The sequence below is a fragment of the Daphnia pulex genome, chromosome 3 (genome assembly GCF_021134715.1).
Source record: "Daphnia pulex isolate KAP4 chromosome 3, ASM2113471v1".
Taxonomy (NCBI): domain Eukaryota; kingdom Metazoa; phylum Arthropoda; class Branchiopoda; order Diplostraca; family Daphniidae; genus Daphnia; species Daphnia pulex.
The window spans coordinates 13,084,616-13,109,380 of record NC_060019.1 but is presented as its reverse complement, the minus strand read 5'-3'; the positions used below and the strand labels follow the sequence as shown (position 1 = coordinate 13,109,380).

Sequence of the window (24,765 nt, the reverse complement as noted above, 5' to 3'; positions counted from 1 at the left end):
CGTTTTGTTTCCCCGGTGCTGTGTGCTGTTGATTACACAGCAGAATCTAGTAGTACTTGGACACCTTTTTTGTTCGATTTAAAATCGATCGTCGTTTTATTCCGACAGTTCAAGGATCATCACGTATTCAGTCACATACCTTTCACACACACCGAGCAAAGGTGGAAATTACATCAATTGCTAAAAAGCAAAAGAAAACAGATTGTTGTTGTTATGAGCAGCAAAGTGCTCGTCATCAATTGTTTCCAATTTCAATGGGGGCTCCAATAATCGTCTTTCTTCTTCACAGGTTTCGATTGCGCTAGCTGCCCGCATCACACGTAATACTCTGTTGTTTGTCTACGGAGGAAGTACTGAAATAGTAGGTCGTTCAGGATCCCTTTTTTCTCGGTAGAGGCTGAAGAAATATCCCGCATCGCATATAGGCGACACCATATATGGCCTGCGTGCTACTCACCAAGGAATTCTGGCACATTTCATAATAACCCACCCGAAGGTCCACGTTATTTCCGTTGGGTCTTTCCTCTTTTTCTTTCTCTTTCTTTCTCTTGTAACAACAGACCTTGACAGACGAGTCAACGTGGTTTTTCCTGTGTTGAGTTCACTCGTAATCAATCGGCAGTCGGTGTAATGAGGCTGATCGCGGCAATATCTGACGGACTTTTGACCTTCTGAAAAATTGGGGACAATTAGAAAGGGACCAATATGTTTCGATTACTACTTTGTTATCTGTTGGGAAAATATGAAATGTAGTTGGACTGTGCATTGAACTCGAGGGTTACATGTTTCCCCCTGACTAATGGTTTTTCCGTCGCCCGATGATAGAGACAAAACGGAAGTTGCTTTATCTATACTAACCTTAATATACTATATTGCTCGAGCTGTTGCGTCAAGTATTAGATATATACTTCATGGGGATTCACGTTGGTGTCACACGTATGCGTGAATTCCATATGATGAGGCGATTTCCGGAGCAAAACAAACTTTTTTTTAGGGGAAAAAAATGTTTTTCGGTTTGGGAAAATATGTTCTCCTTCAAAAGGTGAAGGTTTCGTGAGTTCAATACACTCTGACAGGATGGCAGTGTTGGGTTTTTCCTAGCGAAATTGGTCTGGTCTCTTGTTCTTATATCTGGTCTTGTTTGCCAAAGATAATTTTTCAAAAGTATTATCTAGGTTAAATAGATGAATCGGTTGAAACCTGTTCATTTTCCAGACATTTCTAGACATATCCAGTTTATTATCGCCGATCAAACATGAGAAATAACAAACAATCAAGTTTTTTTTGTGTCCGGGACTGTGCAATTGACATTCGTCTAGATGGATTGAACGTTATCATTGGTTTCTATCTGAGTTGTGCTAGTTGGTTTCACAGTCCAACGATCACATTAAAATAAACCCACCGATTTTCGAAAAAATTCCTATTTTATTTATTGCTGACAGTCGAGTGAAAGCTGCTTTTTGTTCTTATGTTAATTATAGCTGATGTGTGGTCGCTGATGCGCTATACAGTACTTTGCTCTTTAGCCACAGGCGAGCGAGCTCTCTCAGAAAAATGTTGGAAGCTCAACCGTAATGACGGCGACTGTTTTCGAGTCACTCTTTGGTTGCACTGATGAAACAAAAAATCCCCAACTATTGTGCCATCGACCTCTATTACGAATACGTTATTTTCACAATCAAGTATCAACCAACTGCCCCTTCTGCTGCTTTTAGCAATTCAAAAGTCCGGCTATTCTCCAGGGCAAAATCATTTCACGATTCTCTTCAGACATTTATTTTAAAAAATAGCTCACTCTTATTAATTTTGGCGAACATAACATTTGAAAACGCAATTTGGAATCGCAACGAAAAATTAAAGCATTTGATACTGTCCTTATTTTTCCGTGGTCACGTGTAAAAAGCCCCCCCAAAAAAAATTTGGTCACGGATTATATGATAGCCAAGGAAAAAATGCTTGCTAGATACTAATTGGCTTTGAAAAATCGTGCAGTGAATTTTTTTTTTCGGTCGCTAATGAATCATTTCTGAAGGAGAAGACAGCCGGCTTTAATTGAAAAGTTGGGGATTCCCTATCACGAAATATTAAAAGAAGAAAAGAAGCAACTACCGCTACTATCGCTACCAGTTTACGTCGGTCTTCCAAGACATTCCTCCGGCGCTATACAAGTTAATGAAAACCGAACAAAACAAGAATGCCAGAAGAGAACGGCACAAATAATACAAATGAGTGGAGGGGGGAAAAAGGAAAATAACTCTATTTTGCACCTCGGTAAAATAAAGTTTTCTTTGTTTTGTTTTTTTACTCCGGGAATTTCCAGTTCCCCTCGGTTTTCAACCAAGGCTATGAAGCGTGAACAAGTAGGAACTCGATGCGACTCTATCAAGCCATTACCCGAATTCGTCGACTATCCGCCTCCTTTTGACCACAATCGATGCCAGGAAAAGACACGCCAAGGTTGATTCGATTTAAATGCATTAAATCCGCGCGGAAGACGTCACCCAATGCTAATTTCAATATACTAAGCTAAGCCAAGGGGGAAGGATGATTTCAATCTGTAGAATGCATTGGCCGTTAAGTAGTTGGCCGGCCGGCTGTGCTTCAGGCAAGTGCTATTAAAGACGAACATGATGAGGAAGGCATTAAAAAAGAGTGAAAGAAAAAAGGAGACATCCGTCTTGTGAGAGGTGGAATCCGCTTATCCAAGGTTGTTACTATCGCGGCGAGGAAAAACCAGCTGTGCCATAGTTGGTATACGATCAACACCCCGTGTGGACTGTTGATATAATACAACTACATATTTGCTCATCGCACCAAAATAGCCGAGTGTTCCTTTCTCCTAACTGGAGTTTGCAAGTGGGTGTGGGTTCGATGCGTACATCGGGATAAAAGCAACTCAATTACAAACGATCCCGCTCTATATGGCTAAATGGTCGCGTAACTATCAAACGTTCGCTGGTTAAAATAACCGGATAAGTCGAAAGAAATGAGGTTCGAAAGTGAAAACAATTTGAATGCTGGAAGGAGAAGGTGGATCAAATGATTTGAAACAAGTTATGATGTTTTGAATTCAAGATAAACCGGTCGATGACATCAGTTGTAATCAAAAACTTTCAGTGTCAACAATTTGGCGAGATTCAAGGGGAATATCTTTTATGGAAAAAACTTTCTTTGTTGGTTTTTGTTGCCTATCAGCAGGGAATGAAAAAAAAAACCTGGCTGTTGTTTGCATGTTTATCGCCCAGGGGTAAAAACATTTACGACATAGCGATCCTTGTATGACAGCGCCACGACAGACTCACGGACGTACCGTACGCAATAATTTTCTTTGACATTTCTTACTTTTTTTTAGTACAGTTATTTTTCAATTAAAATTGCTAATTTTACTAAAGTTAAATTGGAATTTAAACAATGACAAATTTCGTCTTTAACCTCGTCTAAAATGATTTTTTTTTTAATAACTGCGCTACTTTTCTAAGCTAGACCTTTTGAGAGAGAGATTCTTCAATGGTAAATATAGATTCGGTCTAGTTTCACGGCATACGGGGGGGAAAAACCCTTTGTCGCCACGTGTAAAACCTTTTGTCCGCTACGTGAAAAAACTTTCCTTCTCTTAAACGAGGTATTTTTAGCAAGAGGAAACACATCCAATAGACCTTAGTTTTTTTCTTCTCGCCAAAGGGTATCATAATTCAACAAGGCACCAATCCCTATTGACCGTAGTGTTCCAAAGACTGAACGTAGAGTACCGCTGATTGGCTGCAGGGCCATCACCATGGTGTGTACACGTGCTATTTACACTACCAATAAAGAAAAGCTCCCTGCTAAATTTATTAAATTTAATATTAAAAGTTCCTTTTTTTTCTCACTGTAAAAACGGGGAATTCCGGCTCTAAAAAATGGAAACGGGAATTTTTTTATAAAATCGGAACTTGGGGGGTTTTGGACAAATATTTACTTTTTCTAGTGTTTCTTTTTTTCCCCTGAAAATGTCACCTTGTCCTGGGTGCTAAGGATAGTACCAAATAGACATATGGTTTCACAAAATGGTTGTCAACATTTGTCTAAATATCTGCCGCCCCCCCCCCCATTCGGCTAACCGGCCCGGAAACTAAATTCCACAAATTCTCCGTTCTTTCAATAGTTACAATCTTTTGTTAAAATAGCTAAAATAACATCCTGAGCATGACAAAGAAAAAAAAAACGTAATAAAATGAATTAGGGAAAGTCCCTTTCGGTAGAGGAAAAATGTGGAATATCAACGTGAAACTTTTATTTACCTTCATCATCCGGCATGTACAATCTGAACAATCAATGGGGGAAAGCCATTGGGGCGGCCATCTAGTTACTGTAATATTCATTGAAGTTGAGTTTCACCAAAAGTTCGTTGAAATGAGACTGATGGCTTCGATCATTCACCTTTTCGAGAACTAAAAAAGAAAATGATTGGAAAAGAGAAAAATGAATAACAATTTCGAGCTATTTAATTTTTAGACTTTTTTAAATCTTGAAAATACATACTTAGCCTGATAAATTTGGCGTATTCTTTGGCTTTGGCGCTGACCGAGTTGATTTGCGATTGAAGGGCATCCGAATAGGTATAATTGGCGGCCAGGAGTAGACCGCGGAATTTGAGTGCCAAGTTGAGCGCATCACGAATGATTTTCAAAAGGGAAGCGCTTTTCGGCGTGAGTAGTAAACGGGATTTGGCTCGATGGATGTAATTGGAATGTAATTCGTATAAATCATCGAGTGAACGAGCACCGTATTTCTTCAATTCGGCCAGAAATTCGCTCCAGGCCAGAGTCAACAGCTGGCTCATGACGTAGTTTTGTAACGTCTGCACGAAATGATAAATCGAATGACGCGCGATGTGAACGGCGTGCCAACGACTCGGGAGGTCTCTCATTAAATTGACATGGACGTCTTCAAGCGCCCAAGCGGCCAATCGCAATTGCAGGACGAAAGAGAATATTTGACTGTAATCGTCCATAACTTCTTCGGTCAGAATGAGATTGAGCGGCCAGCGGACTCTATATCGCAGAGTAAAACATTCCAAAGCCTCCAGTTGCGAATTGGAAACGGACCCCGTTGCTTCCTTGGTGTAGAAGCTCAAGCGGGACGCGTAGTACTCGTTGGCTTGGACGGAATTGAGTGCACTTTGCAGGATAAAGTTCATTGACGGAACGTTAATCAACTGTTGGATTCGAGTAATTTGCCCCAATCTGCGTCCAATGTTGCTCACGAGACTGTGGCTAAAGGCGCCGTTGTCCAGGAACAAATATTGGCGCAATGCTTCAAGATGTTGCATAAAGCGATGGTCGGGACCTGTCAGCAGAGTCATGAGAGAGCGGTTGACCATTTGACACTGGGTTCTGATGGGCAAGAGTAAACTCCGCTGGACAAAGAAAGAAAGTGACAAGTCACGGATTTCCTCCTCACAAGGTTCGGCATCTTGTAGCCAGTCACGCTTCTCCTGACCGATCAACATGGTTGGCTCGGGTTCGGCATCGAAATTAAATTGGAAAGGGTAAGAAACTGAAGCAGGATTACTCCAGTCTTTCGGGACATACGGGCTGATGACGACACGACACGACTCTTCGGGAGTGGATTCTCCATTGTTCTCTTTAGTGTAACGTGGATCCACTCCAAATTCTTCCCACAAGACTTTGGTTTTGATCTCTTCTCGTGTTAGAATTTTCTTTTTCGACTGAGTCGGCTTTAACTTTTTCGATGATGCAACCGTAGTTGAAGATGTTGCAGGGATTGGAGCTGAAGTGATGGCCGATTTTTCAACAGTCACAATGTCAGGTTGAATTTGAGAAACGATATTGTTTTCTTCATCCATTCCTCTTATTGGATCATTGGCATTCAACTCATCTTCAAAAGGTCCATCGGTTGAATCCTTGTCATCGAGCAAGTTGGCGTATTTGATGAGTAATCTTCGTTTTTCATCAGCTTCGCGTTGGTCGATGGAATCTTGGTATCGTTGAATATCTTCATCGAGGAGCCTTTCTTGATTCGCTTTTTTGGTTTCCTCTGCCCGTTTGAGATCCAGCTGCTCGTCCAACTCGGCCTTGGCTAAGGCAAGACGGGCATTGCGCTTCACGGCACGGTCCAACTGTTTGGCTGCCTTTTCGGCTACAAGTTCAGCCAATTTGGCATCGCGAATCTTGCGAGCCTGTTGGCCCAAATCTTTTATGGGACGTACGAAGTCAACGACAGCCGGAAATTTTAGTGCGTACGCTGCACATTCGACTCGAATATCGTTCAATTCGGATAGGCTGAGCCCGATTCGCAACGACGGCTCCCTGTGTTCGAGTTCCTGCTCAGCACACAATTGACTTTTTTTAAAACAGCAGTCATTTTTTGATTAGAAACGAATGCTTACTTTTGCTTGGCACAGCTGTAAAAGATGGACCGTTTTGCCACAAAGATAAACGTCGTTCAGGAGACCAGTGATTGCGTCATCCTCTGCAGTCGAATTGATGAAGGGTCCCGCCCCCACGGGACGATTAATGGGCTGAAAAGCAAAGCCATTGATCCAATAGTTTCTATCGCGTTTTTCCAGTTGAACGTTGTCAGGACGGATGAAAAATTCATTATGCGGATCGCTGCAGCGCCCGCGGTATATCCAATGCTCCACGTACCTAGACGAATTGAAAGAAAAACAACAACATTTAATAATAAACCTCCTATTGAATCAAAGTGTTGGTAATTACGAAAGCAGTGGTCCAACACAAGCAGCAAAATAGGCCGTCAAGAGGTTTCGTTCTTGTTCATTAACTGTCACGGTAGAGAGATCAACCAGGTGTTGTAGGAAGGCGACTCCACGTCCGTTGCCATCTTCCCAGCCAGGCCAATGCCAAAGTCGATCCATTAATTGAAGGGAAGACGAAAGTGTTTTCAGCTGTTGAACGACAGCTATTAGCGACGGGGACTTGATCACCTCCTCCACCATTTCCTGGTAGTATTGTAAGCTGGTGAGCAGTTGGTCGCCGAGTGTATTGCGTACAGGGCCGAATTCGGGGTTCCAAACTACACTTTTCAGACGTCGAACCAGTCGGCCGCATTGTAGCAGAGGTCGTGCGAGATCAAATAAACAATCGGAGCTAATGCCGTCGATAAAAGGATAGCCGTTGAATTGAAATTCGTCGTCAACGCAGGAAAATACTCTCGACTCGATTCCCAACATCAAGTAAAGTAAGTTTTTTCGGAATTCTGATTCATCCATCAGGAAAGAGTCTCGTGCTGGTAACGTTTCGTCGACCAAACTCAAATTTTTGTCAAAGTGATGGCAGAGTACTTGCATGACTTGCAATGGAGCGTGAGTTAAGTAAGGTAATTCTTTGACTGGGTATGCTTGATTGGATAATTTTGCTTCCCAGGTTCGAGGAATGCTAGACGAGTCACAAAGATCTTCTAAATTTTCCCAATAATTGGAAACTCCATTGGGCGGAAACGGTATGGCATTAGAAGTTGGTGATTCATATCCTTCATCAGGGACGACTGGTTTATAATCAGATTTGTTGGTATTCATCCAGAGAGTCAGTTTGCTGCATTTGGAAATTCCAAGGTAATTCAGATTTTTTGGCGGATTTTCCAAGGCACCAAACAGGTTCCTGTGAACAACATCAAGCTCATCCAACTGACGAGTGGATTCAAGTTTCTCTATGACAGTTGTGGTATAAAGCTCTCCAATGTGAAAATTTAAGGGTGGAACATCAAACAAATTTTGTTGAATTACTGGATAGGGTACACACTGCTTCTTCATATCATCAGGTTGGATTTCGGCATTTTGCCTCTGGAAACTTTCAATGCTTCTCAAGGTAGGTACGTCTTCATTATTGACAGGCTTGATGTACGACAGGAATTTCAGCACTGGTAAAATACTGTGCAATTTTCCAGCTGCAACTTTCTCGAGATCAGATATGGTATTTTCAACAGCGTTTCCTTCTGAACAAGGAATTAATGTTCTCAATTTAAAAATCCATGCTGACAATTGAAATTCATCTGGTAGTGTTTCTTCTTCACTGGCGTGAGCTGTGAACAACGTACTGAATCCATCACGCTTCACACGTTTTTTTTCTTTCGCTTCATGCTCAATTTCAGGGACGATGCAGCGGGAATAGGTTTGTGTTTGCCCACTGGTCTTTGGTTTTGACACCAAAGTGAAAAACTTACACAAACTACCATACCTATTAATGAAAATACAAAATTTAACAACAAATAACACCTACATTGATTCACACAATACTTACAAACTATTTTCTATATCCATTTTCAAAATATTTTACACCATTTTTTAACTGACATTTACCGCCATTTTGGGGTGATTGTTTTTTTTTGTCTGCTAGTTTAAGAAGGGTCTACGCTGCCAAGTTTCGAAATTTCAACTCGTAATTCGTTAAACAAATATACAAAAAACTGGCAACAAGCAGAGCAGCAGACAGCGAGTTAGCAGACGGCTACAAGTTTTCTTGTCTACAAGAAAAAAGAAATCAGATTAGATTTCACTTTTTATTTATGTCAATAGCAACAACGAAAATGGCCAGCGCCACCAGAACTTGGGCAGTAAGTACTGATAATAAGAAAATATTTAATTTCAATAGGGATCAAGATGTATCTTCAATATTTTAGATGGTTAATAAACATATCCCTATGATTAAATTTCGGAAAACATCTGCTGGAGGTATGCACGGTTAGTTTTCTTTAAGGATTCGCCTCCTAAATTTCATAAAACTATTCAATTGTCCATTTCCTTCATTACAGGATCAACTGTGCAAGCTGTTGACAATGTCCAACCTGTGACATTGTCCAAGACTGCCAGTAACAAACCTGCTGCTTCAATCATTATTGAAGATTGGCAGCTATCTGGAAAGTACAAGAGAAGGGCAATTTCTCAGGAGGAAATAGACTTCATCAATGTAAACTTCTTTCATTATATGTATAGTACTACTATTTCTGTAACAAAATCTTTATGTTTTAACAGAGAGGAGGTCCCCAGTGATTTATTTACAAGGCATTAGTTTCTATTGTTGTATTTTAGAGTATTGAATAAACTTTGTGCTAATTCTTCTTTGCCAGACTCTGCAAATACAATCCTAAACCCTTTTGAACTGCATCAGTTTTAGCAAAATTTACAAATTGGTTCAAGTCTGCTTCACGGGTCTCTGAAAGATCTTTAATTGCTGCTTCTCTGATCTTCATCTTGGACAAATAGCGAGCCATACCTATTTTCCAAAATCTTCAACTGTAGAAAACATCTGAATAGACTGTTATAAATTTCATTTAATGTACCTGGAATCTGGAGGAATTCTTTCAATTCTGCTTCGGCAACAGCAGTGGCAGTTTCCATATCGGGAACTAATTTGTCAACCAAACCTATTTTAAGCGCTTCCTCGGGACTAAATAGACTTCCCAATTGAAGCGCACGTTCTAGTAAATTAAACAAAAATGTTTAAACACGGTTTTTATAATTCAAAAAGTAAATATTTATAAATTCTTACCGGATTGTCGCACACCTGCCAAGGGGAGAAAATTAATTTAATTGTGAAAATAAAAAAGTAAAATAATAAGTATTAAAGTAATAACTGTTTACCAATGGTATTTACAAATGTATCCTTGAACCTAAATCAACATAACGTTATTATTTCCCGCTTCATCTAATTTTTTGAGTATTTTGTCGTTTTATTACCATGAAGGCGCAACTATTCCAAGTTTTGTTTCATTAAGGCCAATTCTGGATTTTCCATTTAACATAATTCTGGAATCACAACACATTGCTAGTAAACATCCACCAGCAGGAGCATGCCCTAATACCGTTGTGTAAAATGCAAATTAATTTCTCAATAATTAAGGAAGCACATGCTAATTTTCTTCAGCTCATACCCTGCAAAAAAGTAATTTTAAAAAATGATTAATTTGATTTAGTAGAGGATCTTTTAATGAATTTCTTACATTAATAAGGGCAACAGTTGCCATTTTGGAACCATACAATTGAAGCCACAAAGTTTGAAGCGAAGACCAAAATTGATTTAATCTGTCATCAGTAGGCTGGTACATTTCACGAATGTCCAGGCCAGCACTGAAAATACCAGGGCAAGCCTATTTTTTTTACAAATACCATTTAGTACAACAATGTTAAGTGTTAATATGATTGGCAACTGGCAATACCGAAGTTAGGATGATTCCTTTACATTTGTTTTTCTCCAATTCAATCAAGGACTGGGACAATGCTTGAATCATTTCAAGGCTCAAGGAATTAACTGGGGGTTTCTGCATTGACACAACAGCATAGCCTGTTCCATGAGAGTTTATAGATTAAATATTTATAACAGTGCTTAAAATAGTGCAGTAAAGACGAACCTTGTTTTTCTTCTAGTTTAACTAAAGATGAAAGTGATGCGGTTGATTGAATTTTGGTTGATTTTCGAAGAAGGGGTAATACTTTATTACGAGCGATGCTTGTAACCGACATCATTTTGGTATGATATTCGTCTTTTAAAAAATAAATGAATAAAATTACTCAATTAACTGCTCTCAAGGAAAAGTAAACAGATTCGTCTGTACACACCTGGCAGAAAGCCCAAAAAAGTAATCTGTATTGCGCCGTTCGGAGCAAGGGGTTGCCAAGTGATCCGTGTCGTCCATTTGGTTGCGCCAATTCAAATTCTTATAAATATTTGGCTCTCAAAATATTTGTCTGTAAAATATAAAATTAAATCTAAATATTATCTGTAAATTAACCAATGACTTTGTATTGTGATTCACACCGCACTTACGGCTTACCTCGCAATTGCGTATCTATTATAAACTTGCCATCACATTGCAAAGTTACAATAGGTAAAATGGGCCTCTTTGCGAATTTGGGTAATGAAATAGTCATTTGAATTCCTAGCCCATTTCCTTGCCATTATTTGCACACCGGTTTTTCAGTCTTTAGGAAGTTTGGTCAAATTATGGGCCACGGCGAGACTATGGCAAGGAAAACCATTCGGGGAATCTTGTTAATAGATTAGAAAGTATGACTCAGTTCGGTTCAGCTAATTCAGCTACGAAAGACCCCGTAATGTACCTGAACACCCGTGTTAAAAGTAGCAAAAGAATCACATAACGTACCTACTAGAATCAATCGGGATATATATCTGTCACTAATGTGCACTAATGATAGGGCGGTTTAATTACCAGGGCCTTTGTTCATACTACGTAACTTTTCACTTCAGTCACTTATTGGTTCTGGAAAATTAAAGAGTTCACTGAGCACACACATTTTTCAATCAAGTAGTTATAACATGTAAATTTGTAACTGTATAAAAATTAAATATTTAAAAATGATCGTTACCTCCGTGACGTGTGCAAACCGGTTGGCGGTTGGCGCTGGTTGTGTCCATGTTACTAGGTGGATTATTCATAGTCTAGTACAGGTGGCTTTCCGTCAATGAATGATAACACTGTCGGGACTGAAAGGCATCACGTCGAAAGGATCACATGTGATTCGAATTCTAAAGAAAGCTACAGAAAAGAAAACGCTAACTGAAATATCTAAGAGAGAGTTTCAGAAAACAGATGGTTTTCTGGATACAAGATGTAAGGATCGTTAGGATTAAGAAATGAAGTTTTCACGTTTAATTTGCATTTTACTCACATAATATTGGATGTGGAATTTGGAGAATGAAGTATTTAATTTCTAAAAGGTTTGGAGTTTACGAGTATCGAACTTCGGGGCTTCGAGTAAATCAGGTAGTGAGTTGGAGACAAATAATGCAAGAAAAGTTTGCTTAATTTGTCCGCATTTCCGACACCGAAGAATCATTGATTAGGTTCTTCGGTTCTAATTGTAGCTGTTTCATTTGCGCCACTGATTATTGCATAACACCTATATAAGATGTAGGCAGATCAACAATGGCAGTAGTACAACACCTGTAGCCTGTGGGAGCTCAACCAACATAGCTAAGTAGTAGACGTATTACTAACTCGATCGAAAAGACTGCATACTGTTGCGTCATTTTTACAAATGAAAATCGTAATATCCAACACGTACGAAGATTGAAAAAAGAAGAGAGTAGAAGACAACACGAACAAAAGTCTTAAAAAATATTTGTTTAGATAGCCGACGGAAAACCCAACTTTGTTTGTTTTGTTTCTATTTTTGTTTTATTTTATTATTATTTTTTTTTTAAGTTTCAGACTATGGTTTCAGTTCATATTGCGTAAACAGTGCACAGAACAAAAATTCTAAAGTAAAAAATAAAAATAAAAAATATTACGAAAAAGAGATTCGGATTATTTTAAGTTATTTTAATGTATTGTGATTTATTAAATGTGAGCCTCAGTAATATTACTCATCGAAAGTGCTATCAGCAGGCAACTTGGCTTTGGAAATAGCTATTCGACATTTGATAAGGTTGTGATAGCGAACATTTTCCTTCTGAATAAATTTGACATTTTGTAGGTAATAAGCGCCAGCTAGATTTCAATCAGAAATGACATCTGTCACGTTCATCAACAACTTCACAAAATAAAACAAAAAATAAATAAAATAAATTGTGGCGTAACATAATGTCGCAACAAAAATATCTAAACGGCTCAAAATGTCAAATGCTAAGGAATTGCTGGTGCGTATAAAAGTAAAACCCGATTTGAAAGCGAAACCGCCGAGTGAGTGGAGTTGGTAATTTTTAAATATCATAGGGTTATGGCCATGTCGATTTCAAGGATTACGATTTGTCACAATGGAGAGAAGAGAAATTAGCAGTATTGGCATTCTTTACACAACAAACGTTCAACCCGTGGAGTAATGTCAAGAGACAATTTAAACAGTTCTACCCCGTGCATGAATGGCTATCTCTAATTGAATGCTGCAAATAAAGTGACCATATCGTTATGCGTGGCAGTATATATAGCCATAGACAATATGGACTCATGCGTGAAAGTAGGAAAAAGTTAAGGCTTGGAATTTTAGTCACAATAAAATGAGATATAGACTGGTTACTGTATAATTACGTACCGATAGATAGAGAGAGAGAGAGTTAGACTCACGGTGCGGAAGATTGATTTTTACCCGACCGTCGTGGGCGTTGCCGCCATTGTTTGTCCTTTATAGGTGTGAGTTCGTCCGATTCAATGTAAAGGGTACTAGTCTCTCTATCTGAACTGATTTAATTTTTTTTATTCCGTGTCATCAATAGCTGTCAGTGACTTTGCGATTTTGTTTACTTTATGGTACTGTGGCGTGGTCATAATGAGGGCGAAAGTTTTCTAATAATTGGGATTAAAGGACAATATACTATTGAAACAGTCTACGAAGTACCCGCTTCTAGATGAAATAAATAGCCCAGGAAAGTCTCGATTAATCATCAGTCAACTTTCAGCAGTAGCTCGAACAAGTTAAATCTTTCCGGATTGATTTTTACTCTAATTCAACTTGCAAAAATGAAATTCTTCGTCGTATTCGTTGCCGTTATTGGTAGCTTTAACTAAATAATTATTAATTTAGCTTCTATCGTCGAAAATTTAATAATGCAATCAATTATTATTTTTATAATTTGCAGTTGCTGTGTACGCAGCTGAGGAGCAGGACAGCTCATACACCCGGGTAAGTTCAACACGACTTGGTCGACAATCACGTCCTGTTGAATAACGTCAAGACAAAAATTAATTGGATTGATTAGGACAAGCGCGGTTTTGCCAGCGGTGGATATGGATCCTCATCTGGTGGATCGAGCCACGGAAGTGGATCCAGCGGATACGGAAGCGGAGCTGGTGGAGCTGGTGGAGCTGCAGCCATCGCCCAGCAGGCAGCCAACCAGGCCAAAGCGGCCCAAAATGCCCAGGCTGGCGCTGCTGCACAAGCCGCCCAACAAGCGACCGCCCAACTTGCCGCACAGGCTACTCAAGCCGCCCAGCAGGCCCAGGCTGTTGTAGCTGCTAAACAAGCCATGGCTGGACAGGTTAGTACAAATTCTAGAATTATTGAAATTTTTTCCAATGATGACATTACAAAATCAACTAATTCATTTAGATCTCCCAAGCCGCTCAGGCCGCCCAGGCCGCCGCTCAAGCTGAAGCTTCATTGGCCGCTCAAGTTTCTCAGGCCGCACAGGCCGTCGAGGCAACCAATGTCCAAGCCCTCCAACAGGCCCAGGCACTTGCTTCGGTACCCATTCGCTTTTGTTTTCTAATAATTGGGGAGATGATTTACCTGGTTTATGAATAGGCTGCCGCTGCCGCTCGTGCTCACGCTGCCACTGCATCCTCTGCCCTCCAGGCCGTCCAGGCTGTTGTCAGTGCCCAGTCCCAGATGGCATCTCAGGTACAAGTCAAACTGGCTTATTTTTAAAATAGTTATAAACAGCTTTAAGGCTAATAATAATGAATACTTACATGATGCAATTGTTATGTGATGGAAACCGGTCCAGGCTCAGTCCAACGCCCAGCACTTGGCAGCCAAACAACAGGCCTCACTGGCCGATCTCGCCGCTGCCCAGCAAGCCGCCAACAAGGCATATGCCGCCGCTCAGGCCGCTCAAGCCTTTGGATCCGGAAGCTACGGCGGTTACAGCAGCGGTAGCAGCTACGGTGGAAGCTCCAGCGGAAGTTCCAGTGGAAGCTATGGTGGAAGCTCGAGCAGCAGTTACGGCGGCACCTCCGGTGCACGCTCTCTCCCCATCTTGTGCGGTGGCAACGGAATTTGCTAATCCAATTACAGAAATGACACATTAATTACAGAAATGACACATTTAACTATTGGAAAAACGGAAACGTTGATCGCTTCCGTTGATTACTGCAACAATATTGATATAATCCTAAAAATGATTTCTCAACGAATTTTACTCACAACCATAGTTATTGTCCTTCATATAATAAAGCAAATTTTAACAGAACCATGCGTTTCTTTATTAATTTCATCATTAACTGAAAATGGCATTTTCCAGTCATGATTGAAAACACGTAGTTTTGGAATGTCGTTCTAATATTACAAATATTTTGTCGCACGGAAGCGCCTTGAGATTGACTGGACGAGTTCAGCCGAAGAAAACAACCTTCAATTTTGTAGTTAATTGACAAAAAAAAAACGCTTTCCATTGTACACACGTTAAAAGCCGCGTAATTCTTTTCACGTTGTTTTTTTCCCCCATATATGAGCGGCTAACATTTCAAGGTATCAGAATGGTCAGTTCAAAGATCTTGCAACAGTTTGTTTTCAAGTTACACAAAAGCAAAGTCCTTCTTTTGTGCGTACTGGGTTCGTCCTCAATTTCTAGTTTGTACACACTTTTCCTTGTATATATTGACTCGTCACTTCATAATAAGGCAAAGGTTTGACGACTGTTTATCTCAAATAGATTTCTCTTATTCTTGTTTATCTGTTTTCATATGTTTATAGGTGTTTGAAAACTATGTTTGCTTACATAAAGGACGATTCCCATCCAAGGGTTAAGCCAAAAGATCCCCTCTTGCAACAAAATCAATAGAAATGTGAAGCGATTATACAAATAAATTTGTTGTTGACGCGCACGCACTCGATTTCATTATCATCCGGATCCTCGTTCAAATGTCAAGTTGTTTAAGACATTTATCAGATCAAGTCCTTATAACCTCCTATTACTTTTGGAAATTTAGTCATTAGCAGTTCAGTGAAGAATCGACTGGTTGCAATTGCAATTGCCAGCCAAGTCAAAAAATGAAAATAGTTGTCTTGTTGGCGTTGTCTTTGCTAGTTACCTTGGCCAATGCTCAAGGAAACTACAAAAAAGTTTGTTACTTTGCCAATTGGGCGGTTTACCGCAACGGTAATTCAACGTACACAAGTCTATTAGGTTTTTAATTATGTTGATTTGTTTGTTTAATTATTGGCACTAGGGCTTGGACAGTATGGGCCTGATAAATTGGACGCATTCGAATGCACCCATTTGATCTATGGTTTCAGCGTACTTGACCGCGTCACATACGAAATGAAAGTATTCGACGATTGGGCCGACATCGGTCTAGGCGGTTACCAAACATTCACCGGGTTGAAAAATCAAAATCCTAACCTTAAAACTTTGATTGCGCTTGGAGGATGGAATGACTCGGCGTTCTCCACTCAATATTCAGAACTTGTAGCAGATCCCGTGAAGATGGCCAACTTTGTGCAAAAAGCTCTTGCTTTCGTCCTGCAGGTAAAAAATAATAAATTTTTGTTAATAAATGCGACAATTAATTTGTTATATGTTATTTCAGTACAATTTTGATGGACTGGATTTCGATTGGGAGTATCCTGGTGATCCGGGAAAACCCGAGGATAAAGAGAACTTTATCACGCTCTTGAGAATGCTTCGCGACGCTTTCAAACCTCACAATTTACTGCTCACGATAGCAGTGTCTTGCAGTGCAGTACGGGCTGAAACGAGCTACAATATCCCGGCCATTGCAGAAGCTGTAGATTTCGTCAACTTTATGACATATGGTAAATCGATCGTTGCCTAAACTCGTTACAAAAGAATAACTACATCCAGCCTTTTCTGCCAATAGATATCCACGGCGCCTGGGAAAATCAAGTGGACCATCACGCCCCGCTTTATCGGCGTGACTTTGAAGAAGGCACTGAGGCGATTTTAGTAGCCGAATCAGTTGACTTTTGGCTGGAAAATGGGATGCCAGCCGAGAAATTAATTTTTGGTTTGCCAGCATACGGTCGGAGTTGGACACTACAAGACCCAACGCAAACTGGCCTTTTATCTCCTGCAACCGGAGCCGGTCCTGCAGGGAAGTACACCGGAGCAGAAGGTTTCCTTTCTTTGTATGAGATGTGCTTGTACCAACAGAGTGGGTGGACGACAGTGACCGACCCTCAAGGCCTGATGGGCCCATACAGTTTCAAAGGAACAACTTGGGCTTCATGGGACGATGTAGACATGGCAATTCTCAAGGTAAAATACGCAATGAGCAAAAATTTGGGTGGAATCATGTTCTGGGAACTCAGTTTGGACGATTTCCTTGGCGTCTGCAATATGGGTCCACGGTATGAAATAAAATTGAATTGCGTCATTGATTCGCAAATTATTATTACCTTTATTTTAAATAGCCCCTTTTCGAATGCCATAACTGCAACACTCGAAGGACGGCCGTTTGACACCTCAACTCCGGCACCAACACCGACACTCTATCCGCAAACCACTCAGCGCCCTAGTAAGTAAAAAAAAAAGCATTAGTTTGTTTTATCGAATTTACGTCTTCTTTTGATGCAATCTAGTAACGTGTACGAGTAACGGCCAATATTACGCTGATCCGGCCGATTGCTCTAAATATTATCAATGCGTTAATCAACAGGTCATCACTTTATATTGCCAAGCTGGTCTTGTTTTCAATTCCAAAGTTAACGGTAAGTACCATAAATATTGCGTAAAAACAATTCTATCTATTCTAAAGTTTATTTTTATTGCTTTGTTCATAATGTAGTGTGTGATTGGCCTTATAACGTACCAGGTTGCTACTAGAAACTCCCAGTTAATATGAATTCTTTTCTCCGATTATTGTATTTGCCCTAAATTTTGAATGATTATATTTCTTAATTTTTAAAAAATTCAACTGCGATTTTTTACGTTGTAGAATAAAGCAGTTGGCGTATTAGTTGAATAAAGCATCATCATTATGAACATTATGAAATACTATAGATTATAAACGGGAAAAAAGAAAGTAAAGACTTGAGCAAGATAATCAAGTTTTATGAGAAAGGGAAATTCCCGATTACCAAATACTAGCTTTATGGTGCTCTGGAGAAAGGGTTTTGTAATATTACCATTTTATACGGTTCAGCGAGCGGCTCATCAGATAAGATTGTAAATTTATACCTGCCAGCGCCACTAGTGGAATCTTGTAGTTTCACGAAAATTTCTTTGACTAATCCAGTCGAGAATACCCACTGCAAAACGGGAAATAGTAATTAATAAAATAGTGATGTTATCGACTTTTAATTTCGATTCTTTTATGATGAGAGTTAGGAGCAAGTTAGAAGTGTATAAAATTACCAAATAATTTCATCGTTATCTAGATTGAATTGACCGCTAGGCTGCTCTGCCTTCGATAGGCGTGCCGATTGTAACTCTACGTACTTTGAGAGTTGTTTACATTTTGCTATCTACGAACTACGACCAAAGTATAAGTGTCAAACTGATTGACAAGACATTCTTTACCTTTTAAAAGAATCTTGGATGTTATTCTCATTTTTGTGCTGTCCCGTTCGGCACGTTTTTTCACCAGTTCACCATGTTCCCCACACGCGACATTAGAAATCCTTATAGCGTATTAATAGAAGACGTAGTGAAGTTACACCTGGCTGCCTTAGGAGAAAGAGAGTTGAAAGATGCACTCGAACATTTTCGCGATCAAATCCAATCTAATCGCGTAATGAGCTACATTAAAGACATCAACTCTCTTGTCTCTATTTTGGAAGCCAGAAATGTGTTAAATCCTCAAAATGTAGATGCCCTACTTGAAATTTCCAAGATTGTTGATCGTCCCTTGGCTGCAAGAAGAATCGAAGATTACAAAAAACACAGAGAGATTGTTATCCATCCCCCTTCACCAGTATTGCCTGCAAAACAAGAAATTAAAGTCACTCGTCAAGATTCCAGAGACAAGTTGACAGAAAAGGGTAAGAAAGTCACGAGTCTTGAAAAAAAGAAATTTCATTTGTATAAAAAACATCCTTCTCTTTCTCAGTGTTTACAGAAGTAGCTAAACGCCTTGGCCAAGATGTCTTGACTTTTGCTCGAGTCCTTCCCTTTGACTTCAGCGAAAATGAGCTACAGACTTTGAAAAGCCAACACCAAGGGGATTTGCAAGAAACTACTATGCAGGTAAATTTAGTTTGTAACTGTTGGCATGGGATAGGATTAACGTCGTATACCATGCTGTTGTTTAATTGAGTAAAAACCTGGAAGAAAAGTGTCAGTTTTCTGAAATTATGATTCAGGTAATAAGAGTGATTCACATAATTTCCCTTTGAATGTTCTTTGATTAGGTACTGAGGCTGTTTCGAAAAAGGAACCCTGACGTTGATCACATCCAGACCATAATGCAAGCCTTGAATACCATTAAAAGGAGTGAAATTCGTAGAAAAATTGAACCTATTGTTTCCCCTGCTGATCCGAGATGCTCTTAACATTGCCCTTAACCAACTGATTGCGAGCTAGACACGTTAATAGAGTGCGAAATATATCAAATTAATTTGATCTTACCTGTGAGCTGTGAACGGTGTGACCGCGTGAGCTGTGACTGAACAATTGAACATTCGCCTCGTGTCAGTCGTCTGCTTCTGATGATTTACATATTTTCGTAGAACCAATCGTTTCCTTTGTCAGGCTCAGGCCTTTGTAAAGTATCATGCACATAATAATTTGCAGCTAACTGATGGTTGCATTGAAGAAAGGATAATAAAAAATGAAAAAAAAAATTGTAACTTGTTTGAATTGTTGTGGCACAGCAGAGAGCATGGGTGAAAAACTGCAATTTCTTACATGAATAATAAACAAAAGGGTCAAAGGGAGAGGGTAAACACTAAACAGAAACAGGCAAAAATTTTTGTATGAAAATAATATAGTCTATAATGTTATTACTTTAGTTTTAAGTGTTTAAATGCCTTGCGATAGAATAATTTGGCATTTCCAGACTTTCCTCTGCCAGAACGAAAATGATTTATAATCAGAATTCAGAATTATAAGAGTGATACGATTCATAGGAAATAGTAATTCCCGTAGGCCGTAGTACTTTGCTCATGTGCGCCGTTTCCCATGTTGTATCAGAAGAAAAAGTAAAACGTTGATTTCTCATCGTTATTAATAAAGTCGTTTTGAAATAAAAATTTCACATTTGAGACGATCTATCTGAAAAACGCCAAACAATGTCAAAATGAAAAGGTTTTTTCCCCGTTTTTATTTTCAGAGAGGTAAATGTTAATTACCTTCAAGGGTAACTCCAGTTATCATTTGCCGAGATTAGGTTCTGTTGTCAGGATCAGCAGTTGACGGTCCTTTTTTTGACTGGACATTTCAGTCGCTTCGTGAAAACCAATCGGAAAGGTTCGATTTTTGTAATCTGCTCCAACAAACATTTCCCTTTGTTTTCATTTCAAATTTGGGATTAAAAAAGATGAGCAGCGCTGAGAATCGCCACTTGCCATTTCACGAGTTGATTGAGGAATGCAGCAACATGTTGGCTAGAATGGACACGCTTCAGCTCAACGCACTGATTGAGCGTTTCAGTGCCGAAATCGATTCCAGACAAACGCTCAACTATTTGGTAGACGGGCCGTCTCTGCTCACCTACCTGATTTCACGTCACGTAGTTCGACCCGATAATTTGTCGGCGCTCATCGCCATGGCGGAAGTGGCCGACAGATCCGATTTGAAGCAAATCATCGGCCGCTATTGCCACTCGCCTCCGTCGTCATCTCACCCAAAAGACATGTCCATGCTCATCGACAATGGTAAGTAACCCACTTTGATTCCTAGTCGTAATCTATCATCTATATGTATTAATTGCGAACTCGATTAAGCTTTCGCTCAAGTTTCCGAGGGTATTCAAAATGATTGGAGGAACTTGGCCCGTCAACTGACACTGGCAGAATTCGACATCGCAAACATTCAAGCGTCGACCAGCAACGACCAGCAATTGGCCGCTTCGGAAGTATATGTGAATTAGCTTCATGCTCCAGTGCCATTATTAAACAATGAGTTACAATCAACTTAGATGCTCGACCTGTTTCGGCGAACGCGATCGCATCGAGATCTCGTGAGGGAACTCGTCACTGCGCTGAGAGCCATCAAACGTTTCAGCTTGGCGGCCAAAGTCGACGAACTGGTCAACGCCGTGCCGGCCCAATATGCGTGAAAACTGTGTACAGCAATCAACCCTGCTATTTAACGATCCATTTTTCTGTATTTTTGATCCCCATTCTCTCAAGATCCATTTGAAATATAATTTTGTATATATTTTATAAAGAAAATTGTAAACATCCAAAGACGCAGCACAGCTGGACGTCAATGGCTGATGAGATAGACAAAAGATTATTCATTCCTCGTAGTGTTTGTTAGTGGGCGGTTAAAAGGGGTGGGGAGTATCAAGTCTCGTCGTGCCAATCCTCGTCCTATTCTCAATAGCTGGATCCTCCGGATGAACTTCCGTAGCTGGTCGACGATGTCGAGCTTCCGTAGCTGTTGGATGACGACGACGACTGCTGAGACTGTGAGCCGTATCCGGATGAGCTGCTACCACCGTGGCTGCTGCCACTACCACCGCCGTAGCCGGTCGAGTAGGATCCACCGCCGGAGACGTTGGATTGGGCGGCGGAAGCCGCAGCGGCCGCTTTGTTGGCAGCTTGTTGAGCCGAAGCCAAATCAGCTAGGCTGGCCTGCTGCTTCTGAGAGAGATGGGCGGCATTCTGCTGGGCCTGAGCTGCCATTTGGTTCTGAGCAGATTGGACCGCCTGAATCGCTTGGACGGCGGATGTGGCACTAAAAGTTAAAACAGTTAGTTCCAGCATTCGTTTCGAAAGTTGTTGGCCGGTTATTTACGTTTTGGCGTGGTTGTTGGCAGCTTGAGCCAGATTCTGAATGGACTGGGCGAGTTGAGTGGCCTGAACGTGAGTGCTTTGGACAGCCTTTGAAAAAATAAACATGAAAAATGACAATGATTCTCGCAAAAGATAAATATCGCGAATTACCTGGAACGCCAATTGAACTTGGCTGGCCAATGTAGCCTCGGCTAGTGCTGCAGATTGGGCCGCTTGAGCCGCTTGAGTGATCTTTCAAAGACAAAAAAAAAAACGGAATTTAGCTGCAGTCAAGCATAATTAAAAGGGAAATAAATAACCAACCATGGCTGTCTGGGCCTGTTTGGCGGCGACGATTGCCTGGGCTTGTTGGGCGGCTTGAGAGGCCTGGGCGGCAAGTTGAGAGGTTGCCTGTTGGGCTGCTTGGGCAGCTGCGCCAGCCTGGGCATTTTGGGCCGCTTTGGCCTGGTTGGCTGCCTGTTCGGCGAGCGATGTGGCACTGGGTCCGTGTTGCGATCCAGACGATGATCCATAACCGCCAGCACCGCCGGAGGAAGAGCCATAGCTGCTTCCGGATGATGATCCATAACTGCTTCCGGATGATGACTCACCATAGCTCACTGGGGCTGGTGAATAGGAGGAAGGTGTGAGGCTTGAGCCGTAGCTGCTTTCGGATGAGGAACCGTAGCTGGATGGAGCCGGAGCAGGGGCTGGTGAATACGAAACGGGGGCTGGTGAATAGGAGGGGGTGTTGCTCGACTCGTAACTATTTCCAGATGAAGCGCCATAGCTGGATGATGGGGCTGGAGCAGGTGAATAAGAAGCGGGAGCCGAGTAGGAAGGTGCTGGGTTCGATTCGTAGCTGTTTCCCGATGAGGAACCGTAGCTGGATTGGGCTGGAGCCGGGGCTGGATTGTAAGAGTCGGACGAAGGATACGAAGATGCCGGGCTGGATTCGTAAGACGATCCGCTGGATCCGCTAGAGTAAGACGAAGAGCTTCCGGAAGAGTAAGGATCGCTGGATTGCGGAATGTTGGGAACGGTGACTGCGGGCGAAGCGTTGTAACTCCCACCGCCGGAGGAAGCAGCTCCAAATCCACGTTTGTCCTTAAGAAAAACATAAAAAATGGAAATTGAATTTCAATCAAATTCCATTCGACTGGTTGCTGGAAGGTCTAAACTTACCCTTGCGATTTCTTCGCTAGTCGCATTAGCATTCTTGCTGACGGCGGCCACATCACTTTGACCACCAGTTGGTTTTTCGGCAGCTACGCAGAGGGCACCTGTAATTAGAAAACATTATTTCACGAGTGAAATCCAATGCCAGACGAAGGGGGGCCAGTAGGTTTTTTTTTCTAAAATGAGAAATGTAGTAGATACCCAAAAGCAATAGCATTGAGAACTGCATCGTAATTCGTTGAGTTAATGGCGATTTCTCTGCGACAATGAAAAGGGTTGGGAACTGATGATCGTTTGAGTGAACGAAGCGTTCAGTTGATGTAGAGCGACTGATGATGTTCCAGCTTCCGCCACTCGCCCTTAAATAGTTGGGCGGTGGCTGAATGAATAACTCGCCCGGCTTCGTTTGACTCGCTGACTTCTATTCTCGGCGAATTCACCTGAAAAAAAAATAAGAAAATTCGAATTTCACACAATTTGCCTTAATTACCCTTTGCTTCTGCTTGCGACAAGACTATTAGCCTTGCCCCACCAAACTCTCACTCTCACCAAAAAAAAAATTAAATCATCAAAGATTCTTTTTTGCCGACTAATAACGCGGTCATCTAGTGGGTTGGCATTTGCATACGCTTTCATCTTGGAATAGCGCAAGCGACACTTGAAACAATCACAATGGGGGGCTATTGAGCGAGAGAGAGAGAGGCTTTCTGTGCCATTGTCCGTCTTAATTTCGTTGTTTTTTCTTCCTTCTGTAACGTTGCAGACAATCCATTAATTGGACTGTTTATTTGTGGGAAATTATCCATGGGCCCTGCCTTCATTACGCATGGAATCACATGGTGAAAAATTGGACAAAAACAACAAATAAAAATCTCCCGTGTTTCAAGTCCCAACTTTCTCGTTTGATTCTTTTCAGCAGATTTTGATAATACGCGATGACAAATTGCTGGCCAACAACAATATGCGGCCGACCTAGAATTCCGTATTCCGGGCTGCAGCTCTTCGACGGGAAATTAACACTGTAAATACCTATTCCACTGTTGGGCGGTGGATTACGTGGCATTTATGAAATAGAAAACAACAACAAGCGGGTCAGTGGCAGATGGAGAGAAATTTTATGAAAATTGCACGTGGCAGCCTTAAACGAAAAGAAGGTGTCGTTTCACGCTCCAATTTTCTTGAACCAACAACATAAGGACGAGCGAGGAGGAACCGGAAGAATAAACTCAAGTTTTTTTTTTTTTTCATTTTTTATTTTGAATTTTTTGAATTTGCCGCTCTGTCGCCTCGTCTTTTCCGGTCAACTTGGGCCCGACAATCCTTTGCCAAGGCGTTGACTTGATGGTGATTCGTCTAATTTTAGTACAGCAGCAACTTGTTATTTTTCTGGCCAATGACTCTTGTTTGGATTTCGACTAGGTGACAGAAACTGTTGTGTAATGTCAAGACAAACAAATGGAAACCATCGGGAATAAAGGTGGGATTTTCGGTCGAAAGGGAAAGTTTTCAGTCGATCTTTTTCTCCAGCACTCTGAAATAGACGCTGGGAAAATGGACTTTTGACTTCGACATTTGTCCCCGTTATCCTATGGACAGCTGTCAGGTCTTATCCGATGATAAGAAAGAAATGGAACAAGCGATCCTGATGACTCGCTACGGCACGTTTGTTCAAAAAACAACGTTTCAGTCCGTCCAACGGTCACTTTGGCTGATAACAACTTCAGCCACCGAAATACTATCCAGACTGAAGAGCTTACACTTATTGGTTTGGGGATATCCAACAGATTAACTGATGGCGGGAATTTAATTTACTCTATTTCGATTGATCTGAATTTAAAAAAAAAAAAAAGATAAATTAGACGTATCGGGGGAAACATGTTTTGGTTTTTATCTCGATCCTGTTGTACATGGACTCATTGCCATGTTTACGTGAAATTGAGTTTAAAAAGAATAAGAGGCCCAGGTTCGGTGGCCATTAAAAAGTCTTTTCATAATATATACGGTTCCATTATGGGTCCTAAGAAAGAGAGAAAAGAAGAAGAAGGTAAAAC

At 40.9% G+C, this 24,765-nt stretch overlaps 7 protein-coding genes and 1 long non-coding RNA gene across 11 annotated transcripts; 4 read left to right on the top strand and 4 right to left on the bottom strand.

The window, feature by feature from the left end:
* Positions 1-65: 65 nt before the first annotated feature.
* LOC124189872 (gamma-tubulin complex component 6-like) lies at positions 66-8,386 on the bottom strand. Of its 2 annotated transcripts, XR_006872702.1 has the most exons (6): positions 8,262-8,355; positions 6,723-8,198; positions 6,392-6,650; positions 4,522-6,325; positions 4,281-4,430; positions 66-671 (listed from the first exon to the last, which is right to left on the bottom strand). XR_006872702.1 is itself a non-coding variant. In XM_046582365.1 (5 exons), the coding sequence occupies exons 1-5, from the start codon at positions 8,279-8,281 to the stop codon at positions 4,342-4,344; spliced, it is 3,648 nt and encodes a 1,215-aa protein (XP_046438321.1). In that variant the 5' UTR covers positions 8,282-8,386; the 3' UTR covers positions 2,010-4,341. The 2 variants fall into 2 exon arrangements, 1 of the variants encoding a protein (XP_046438321.1); XM_046582365.1 differs by lacking the exon at positions 66-671 and having other exon boundaries at positions 2,010-4,430; positions 8,262-8,386.
* On the top strand, positions 8,357-9,114 carry LOC124189877 (28S ribosomal protein S36, mitochondrial-like). 2 transcript variants are annotated; one of them, XM_046582372.1, is made up of 4 exons: positions 8,357-8,574; positions 8,641-8,701; positions 8,773-8,927; positions 8,993-9,114. In XM_046582372.1, exons 1-4 carry the CDS (start codon positions 8,527-8,529, stop codon positions 9,008-9,010), a joined length of 282 nt encoding a protein of 93 aa, XP_046438328.1. In that variant the 5' UTR covers positions 8,357-8,526; the 3' UTR covers positions 9,011-9,114. The 2 variants fall into 2 exon arrangements, with proteins under 2 accessions (XP_046438328.1, XP_046438327.1); XM_046582371.1 differs by having other exon boundaries at positions 8,424-8,574; positions 8,641-8,692.
* On the bottom strand, positions 9,026-10,701 carry LOC124189875 (enoyl-CoA delta isomerase 1, mitochondrial-like). The gene is made up of 9 exons (XM_046582368.1): positions 10,577-10,701; positions 10,369-10,500; positions 10,177-10,301; positions 9,961-10,107; positions 9,698-9,816; positions 9,602-9,630; positions 9,510-9,524; positions 9,301-9,438; positions 9,026-9,233 (listed from the first exon to the last, which is right to left on the bottom strand). The coding sequence occupies exons 2-9, from the start codon at positions 10,481-10,483 to the stop codon at positions 9,070-9,072; spliced, it is 852 nt and encodes a 283-aa protein (XP_046438324.1). The 5' UTR covers positions 10,484-10,500; positions 10,577-10,701; the 3' UTR covers positions 9,026-9,069.
* Positions 10,702-10,793: 92 nt separating this feature from the next.
* LOC124189928 lies at positions 10,794-11,552 on the bottom strand. Its single transcript, XR_006872715.1, has 3 exons — positions 11,345-11,552; positions 11,122-11,238; positions 10,794-11,005 (listed from the first exon to the last, which is right to left on the bottom strand). It is a non-coding gene; the product is annotated as an uncharacterized LOC124189928 (long non-coding RNA).
* Positions 11,553-13,321: 1,769 nt separating this feature from the next.
* On the top strand, positions 13,322-14,879 carry LOC124191557 (glycine, alanine and asparagine-rich protein-like). The gene is made up of 6 exons (XM_046584846.1): positions 13,322-13,468; positions 13,554-13,597; positions 13,674-13,952; positions 14,024-14,158; positions 14,219-14,314; positions 14,421-14,879. Exons 1-6 carry the CDS (start codon positions 13,435-13,437, stop codon positions 14,697-14,699), a joined length of 867 nt encoding a protein of 288 aa, XP_046440802.1. The 5' UTR covers positions 13,322-13,434; the 3' UTR covers positions 14,700-14,879.
* Positions 14,880-15,608: 729 nt separating this feature from the next.
* LOC124191556 (acidic mammalian chitinase-like) lies at positions 15,609-17,639 on the top strand. Its single transcript, XM_046584845.1, has 7 exons — positions 15,609-15,794; positions 15,865-16,163; positions 16,225-16,450; positions 16,516-17,005; positions 17,069-17,172; positions 17,237-17,365; positions 17,443-17,639. The coding sequence occupies exons 1-7, from the start codon at positions 15,686-15,688 to the stop codon at positions 17,478-17,480; spliced, it is 1,395 nt and encodes a 464-aa protein (XP_046440801.1). The 5' UTR covers positions 15,609-15,685; the 3' UTR covers positions 17,481-17,639.
* A 2,322-nt stretch (positions 17,640-19,961) lies between these two features.
* On the top strand, positions 19,962-21,060 carry LOC124191559. Of its 2 annotated transcripts, none has more exons than XM_046584850.1 (3): positions 19,962-20,470; positions 20,552-20,670; positions 20,734-21,060. In XM_046584850.1, exons 1-3 carry the CDS (start codon positions 20,134-20,136, stop codon positions 20,872-20,874), a joined length of 597 nt encoding a protein of 198 aa, XP_046440806.1. In that variant the 5' UTR covers positions 19,962-20,133; the 3' UTR covers positions 20,875-21,060. The 2 variants fall into 2 exon arrangements, with proteins under 2 accessions (XP_046440806.1, XP_046440805.1); XM_046584849.1 differs by having other exon boundaries at positions 19,980-20,470; positions 20,540-20,670.
* Positions 20,903-23,303, bottom strand: LOC124191555 (stress protein DDR48-like). The gene is made up of 6 exons (XM_046584844.1): positions 22,916-23,303; positions 22,721-22,818; positions 21,860-22,642; positions 21,707-21,787; positions 21,558-21,643; positions 20,903-21,497 (listed from the first exon to the last, which is right to left on the bottom strand). The coding sequence occupies exons 1-6, from the start codon at positions 22,941-22,943 to the stop codon at positions 21,137-21,139; spliced, it is 1,437 nt and encodes a 478-aa protein (XP_046440800.1). The 5' UTR covers positions 22,944-23,303; the 3' UTR covers positions 20,903-21,136.
* Between the last annotated feature and the right edge of the window lie 1,462 nt (positions 23,304-24,765).

Excerpts from the sequence above, each read along its gene's own strand:
- LOC124191559 (XM_046584849.1), top strand. The coding sequence starts at position 20,134 with ATGAGCAGCGCTGAGAATCGCCACTTGCCATTTCACGAGTTGATTGAG. Across the intron at positions 20,471-20,539 it reads GTCCATGCTCATCGACAATG|CTTTCGCTCAAGTTTCCGAG; the intron begins GTAAGTAACCCA and ends AACTCGATTAAG. Across the intron at positions 20,671-20,733 it reads AGCAATTGGCCGCTTCGGAA|ATGCTCGACCTGTTTCGGCG; the intron begins GTATATGTGAAT and ends CAATCAACTTAG.
- LOC124191557 (XM_046584846.1), top strand. The coding sequence starts at position 13,435 with ATGAAATTCTTCGTCGTATTCGTTGCCGTTATTG. Across the intron at positions 13,469-13,553 it reads CGTATTCGTTGCCGTTATTG|TTGCTGTGTACGCAGCTGAG; the intron begins GTAGCTTTAACT and ends TATAATTTGCAG. Across the intron at positions 14,315-14,420 it reads AGTCCCAGATGGCATCTCAG|GCTCAGTCCAACGCCCAGCA; the intron begins GTACAAGTCAAA and ends AAACCGGTCCAG.
- LOC124189875 (XM_046582368.1), bottom strand. The coding sequence starts at position 10,483 with ATGATGTCGGTTACAAGCATCGCTCGTAATAAAGTATTACCCCTTCTT. Across the intron at positions 10,302-10,368 it reads TAAACTAGAAGAAAAACAAG|GCTATGCTGTTGTGTCAATG; the intron begins GTTCGTCTTTAC and ends CTCATGGAACAG. Across the intron at positions 9,631-9,697 it reads GGAATAGTTGCGCCTTCATG|GTTCAAGGATACATTTGTAA; the intron begins GTAATAAAACGA and ends ATGTTGATTTAG.
- LOC124189872 (XM_046582365.1), bottom strand. The coding sequence starts at position 8,281 with ATGGATATAGAAAATAGTTT. Across the intron at positions 6,651-6,722 it reads TGTGTTGGACCACTGCTTTC|GTACGTGGAGCATTGGATAT; the intron begins GTAATTACCAAC and ends CAATTCGTCTAG. Across the intron at positions 6,326-6,391 it reads TACAGCTGTGCCAAGCAAAA|GAACTCGAACACAGGGAGCC; the intron begins GTAAGCATTCGT and ends TGTGCTGAGCAG.
- LOC124191556 (XM_046584845.1), top strand. The coding sequence starts at position 15,686 with ATGAAAATAGTTGTCTTGTTGGCGTTGTCTTTGCTAGTTACCTTGGCC. Across the intron at positions 16,451-16,515 it reads CGTCAACTTTATGACATATG|ATATCCACGGCGCCTGGGAA; the intron begins GTAAATCGATCG and ends TTCTGCCAATAG. Across the intron at positions 17,366-17,442 it reads TTTCAATTCCAAAGTTAACG|TGTGTGATTGGCCTTATAAC; the intron begins GTAAGTACCATA and ends TTCATAATGTAG.
- LOC124189877 (XM_046582372.1), top strand. The coding sequence starts at position 8,527 with ATGTCAATAGCAACAACGAAAATGGCCAGCGCCACCAGAACTTGGGCA. Across the intron at positions 8,575-8,640 it reads GCGCCACCAGAACTTGGGCA|ATGGTTAATAAACATATCCC; the intron begins GTAAGTACTGAT and ends TCAATATTTTAG. Across the intron at positions 8,702-8,772 it reads ATCTGCTGGAGGTATGCACG|GATCAACTGTGCAAGCTGTT; the intron begins GTTAGTTTTCTT and ends CCTTCATTACAG.
- LOC124191555 (XM_046584844.1), bottom strand. The coding sequence starts at position 22,943 with ATGCAGTTCTCAATGCTATTGCTTTTGG. Across the intron at positions 22,819-22,915 it reads CTCAATGCTATTGCTTTTGG|GTGCCCTCTGCGTAGCTGCC; the intron begins GTATCTACTACA and ends TTCTAATTACAG. Across the intron at positions 22,643-22,720 it reads CTAGCGAAGAAATCGCAAGG|GACAAACGTGGATTTGGAGC; the intron begins GTAAGTTTAGAC and ends GTTTTTCTTAAG.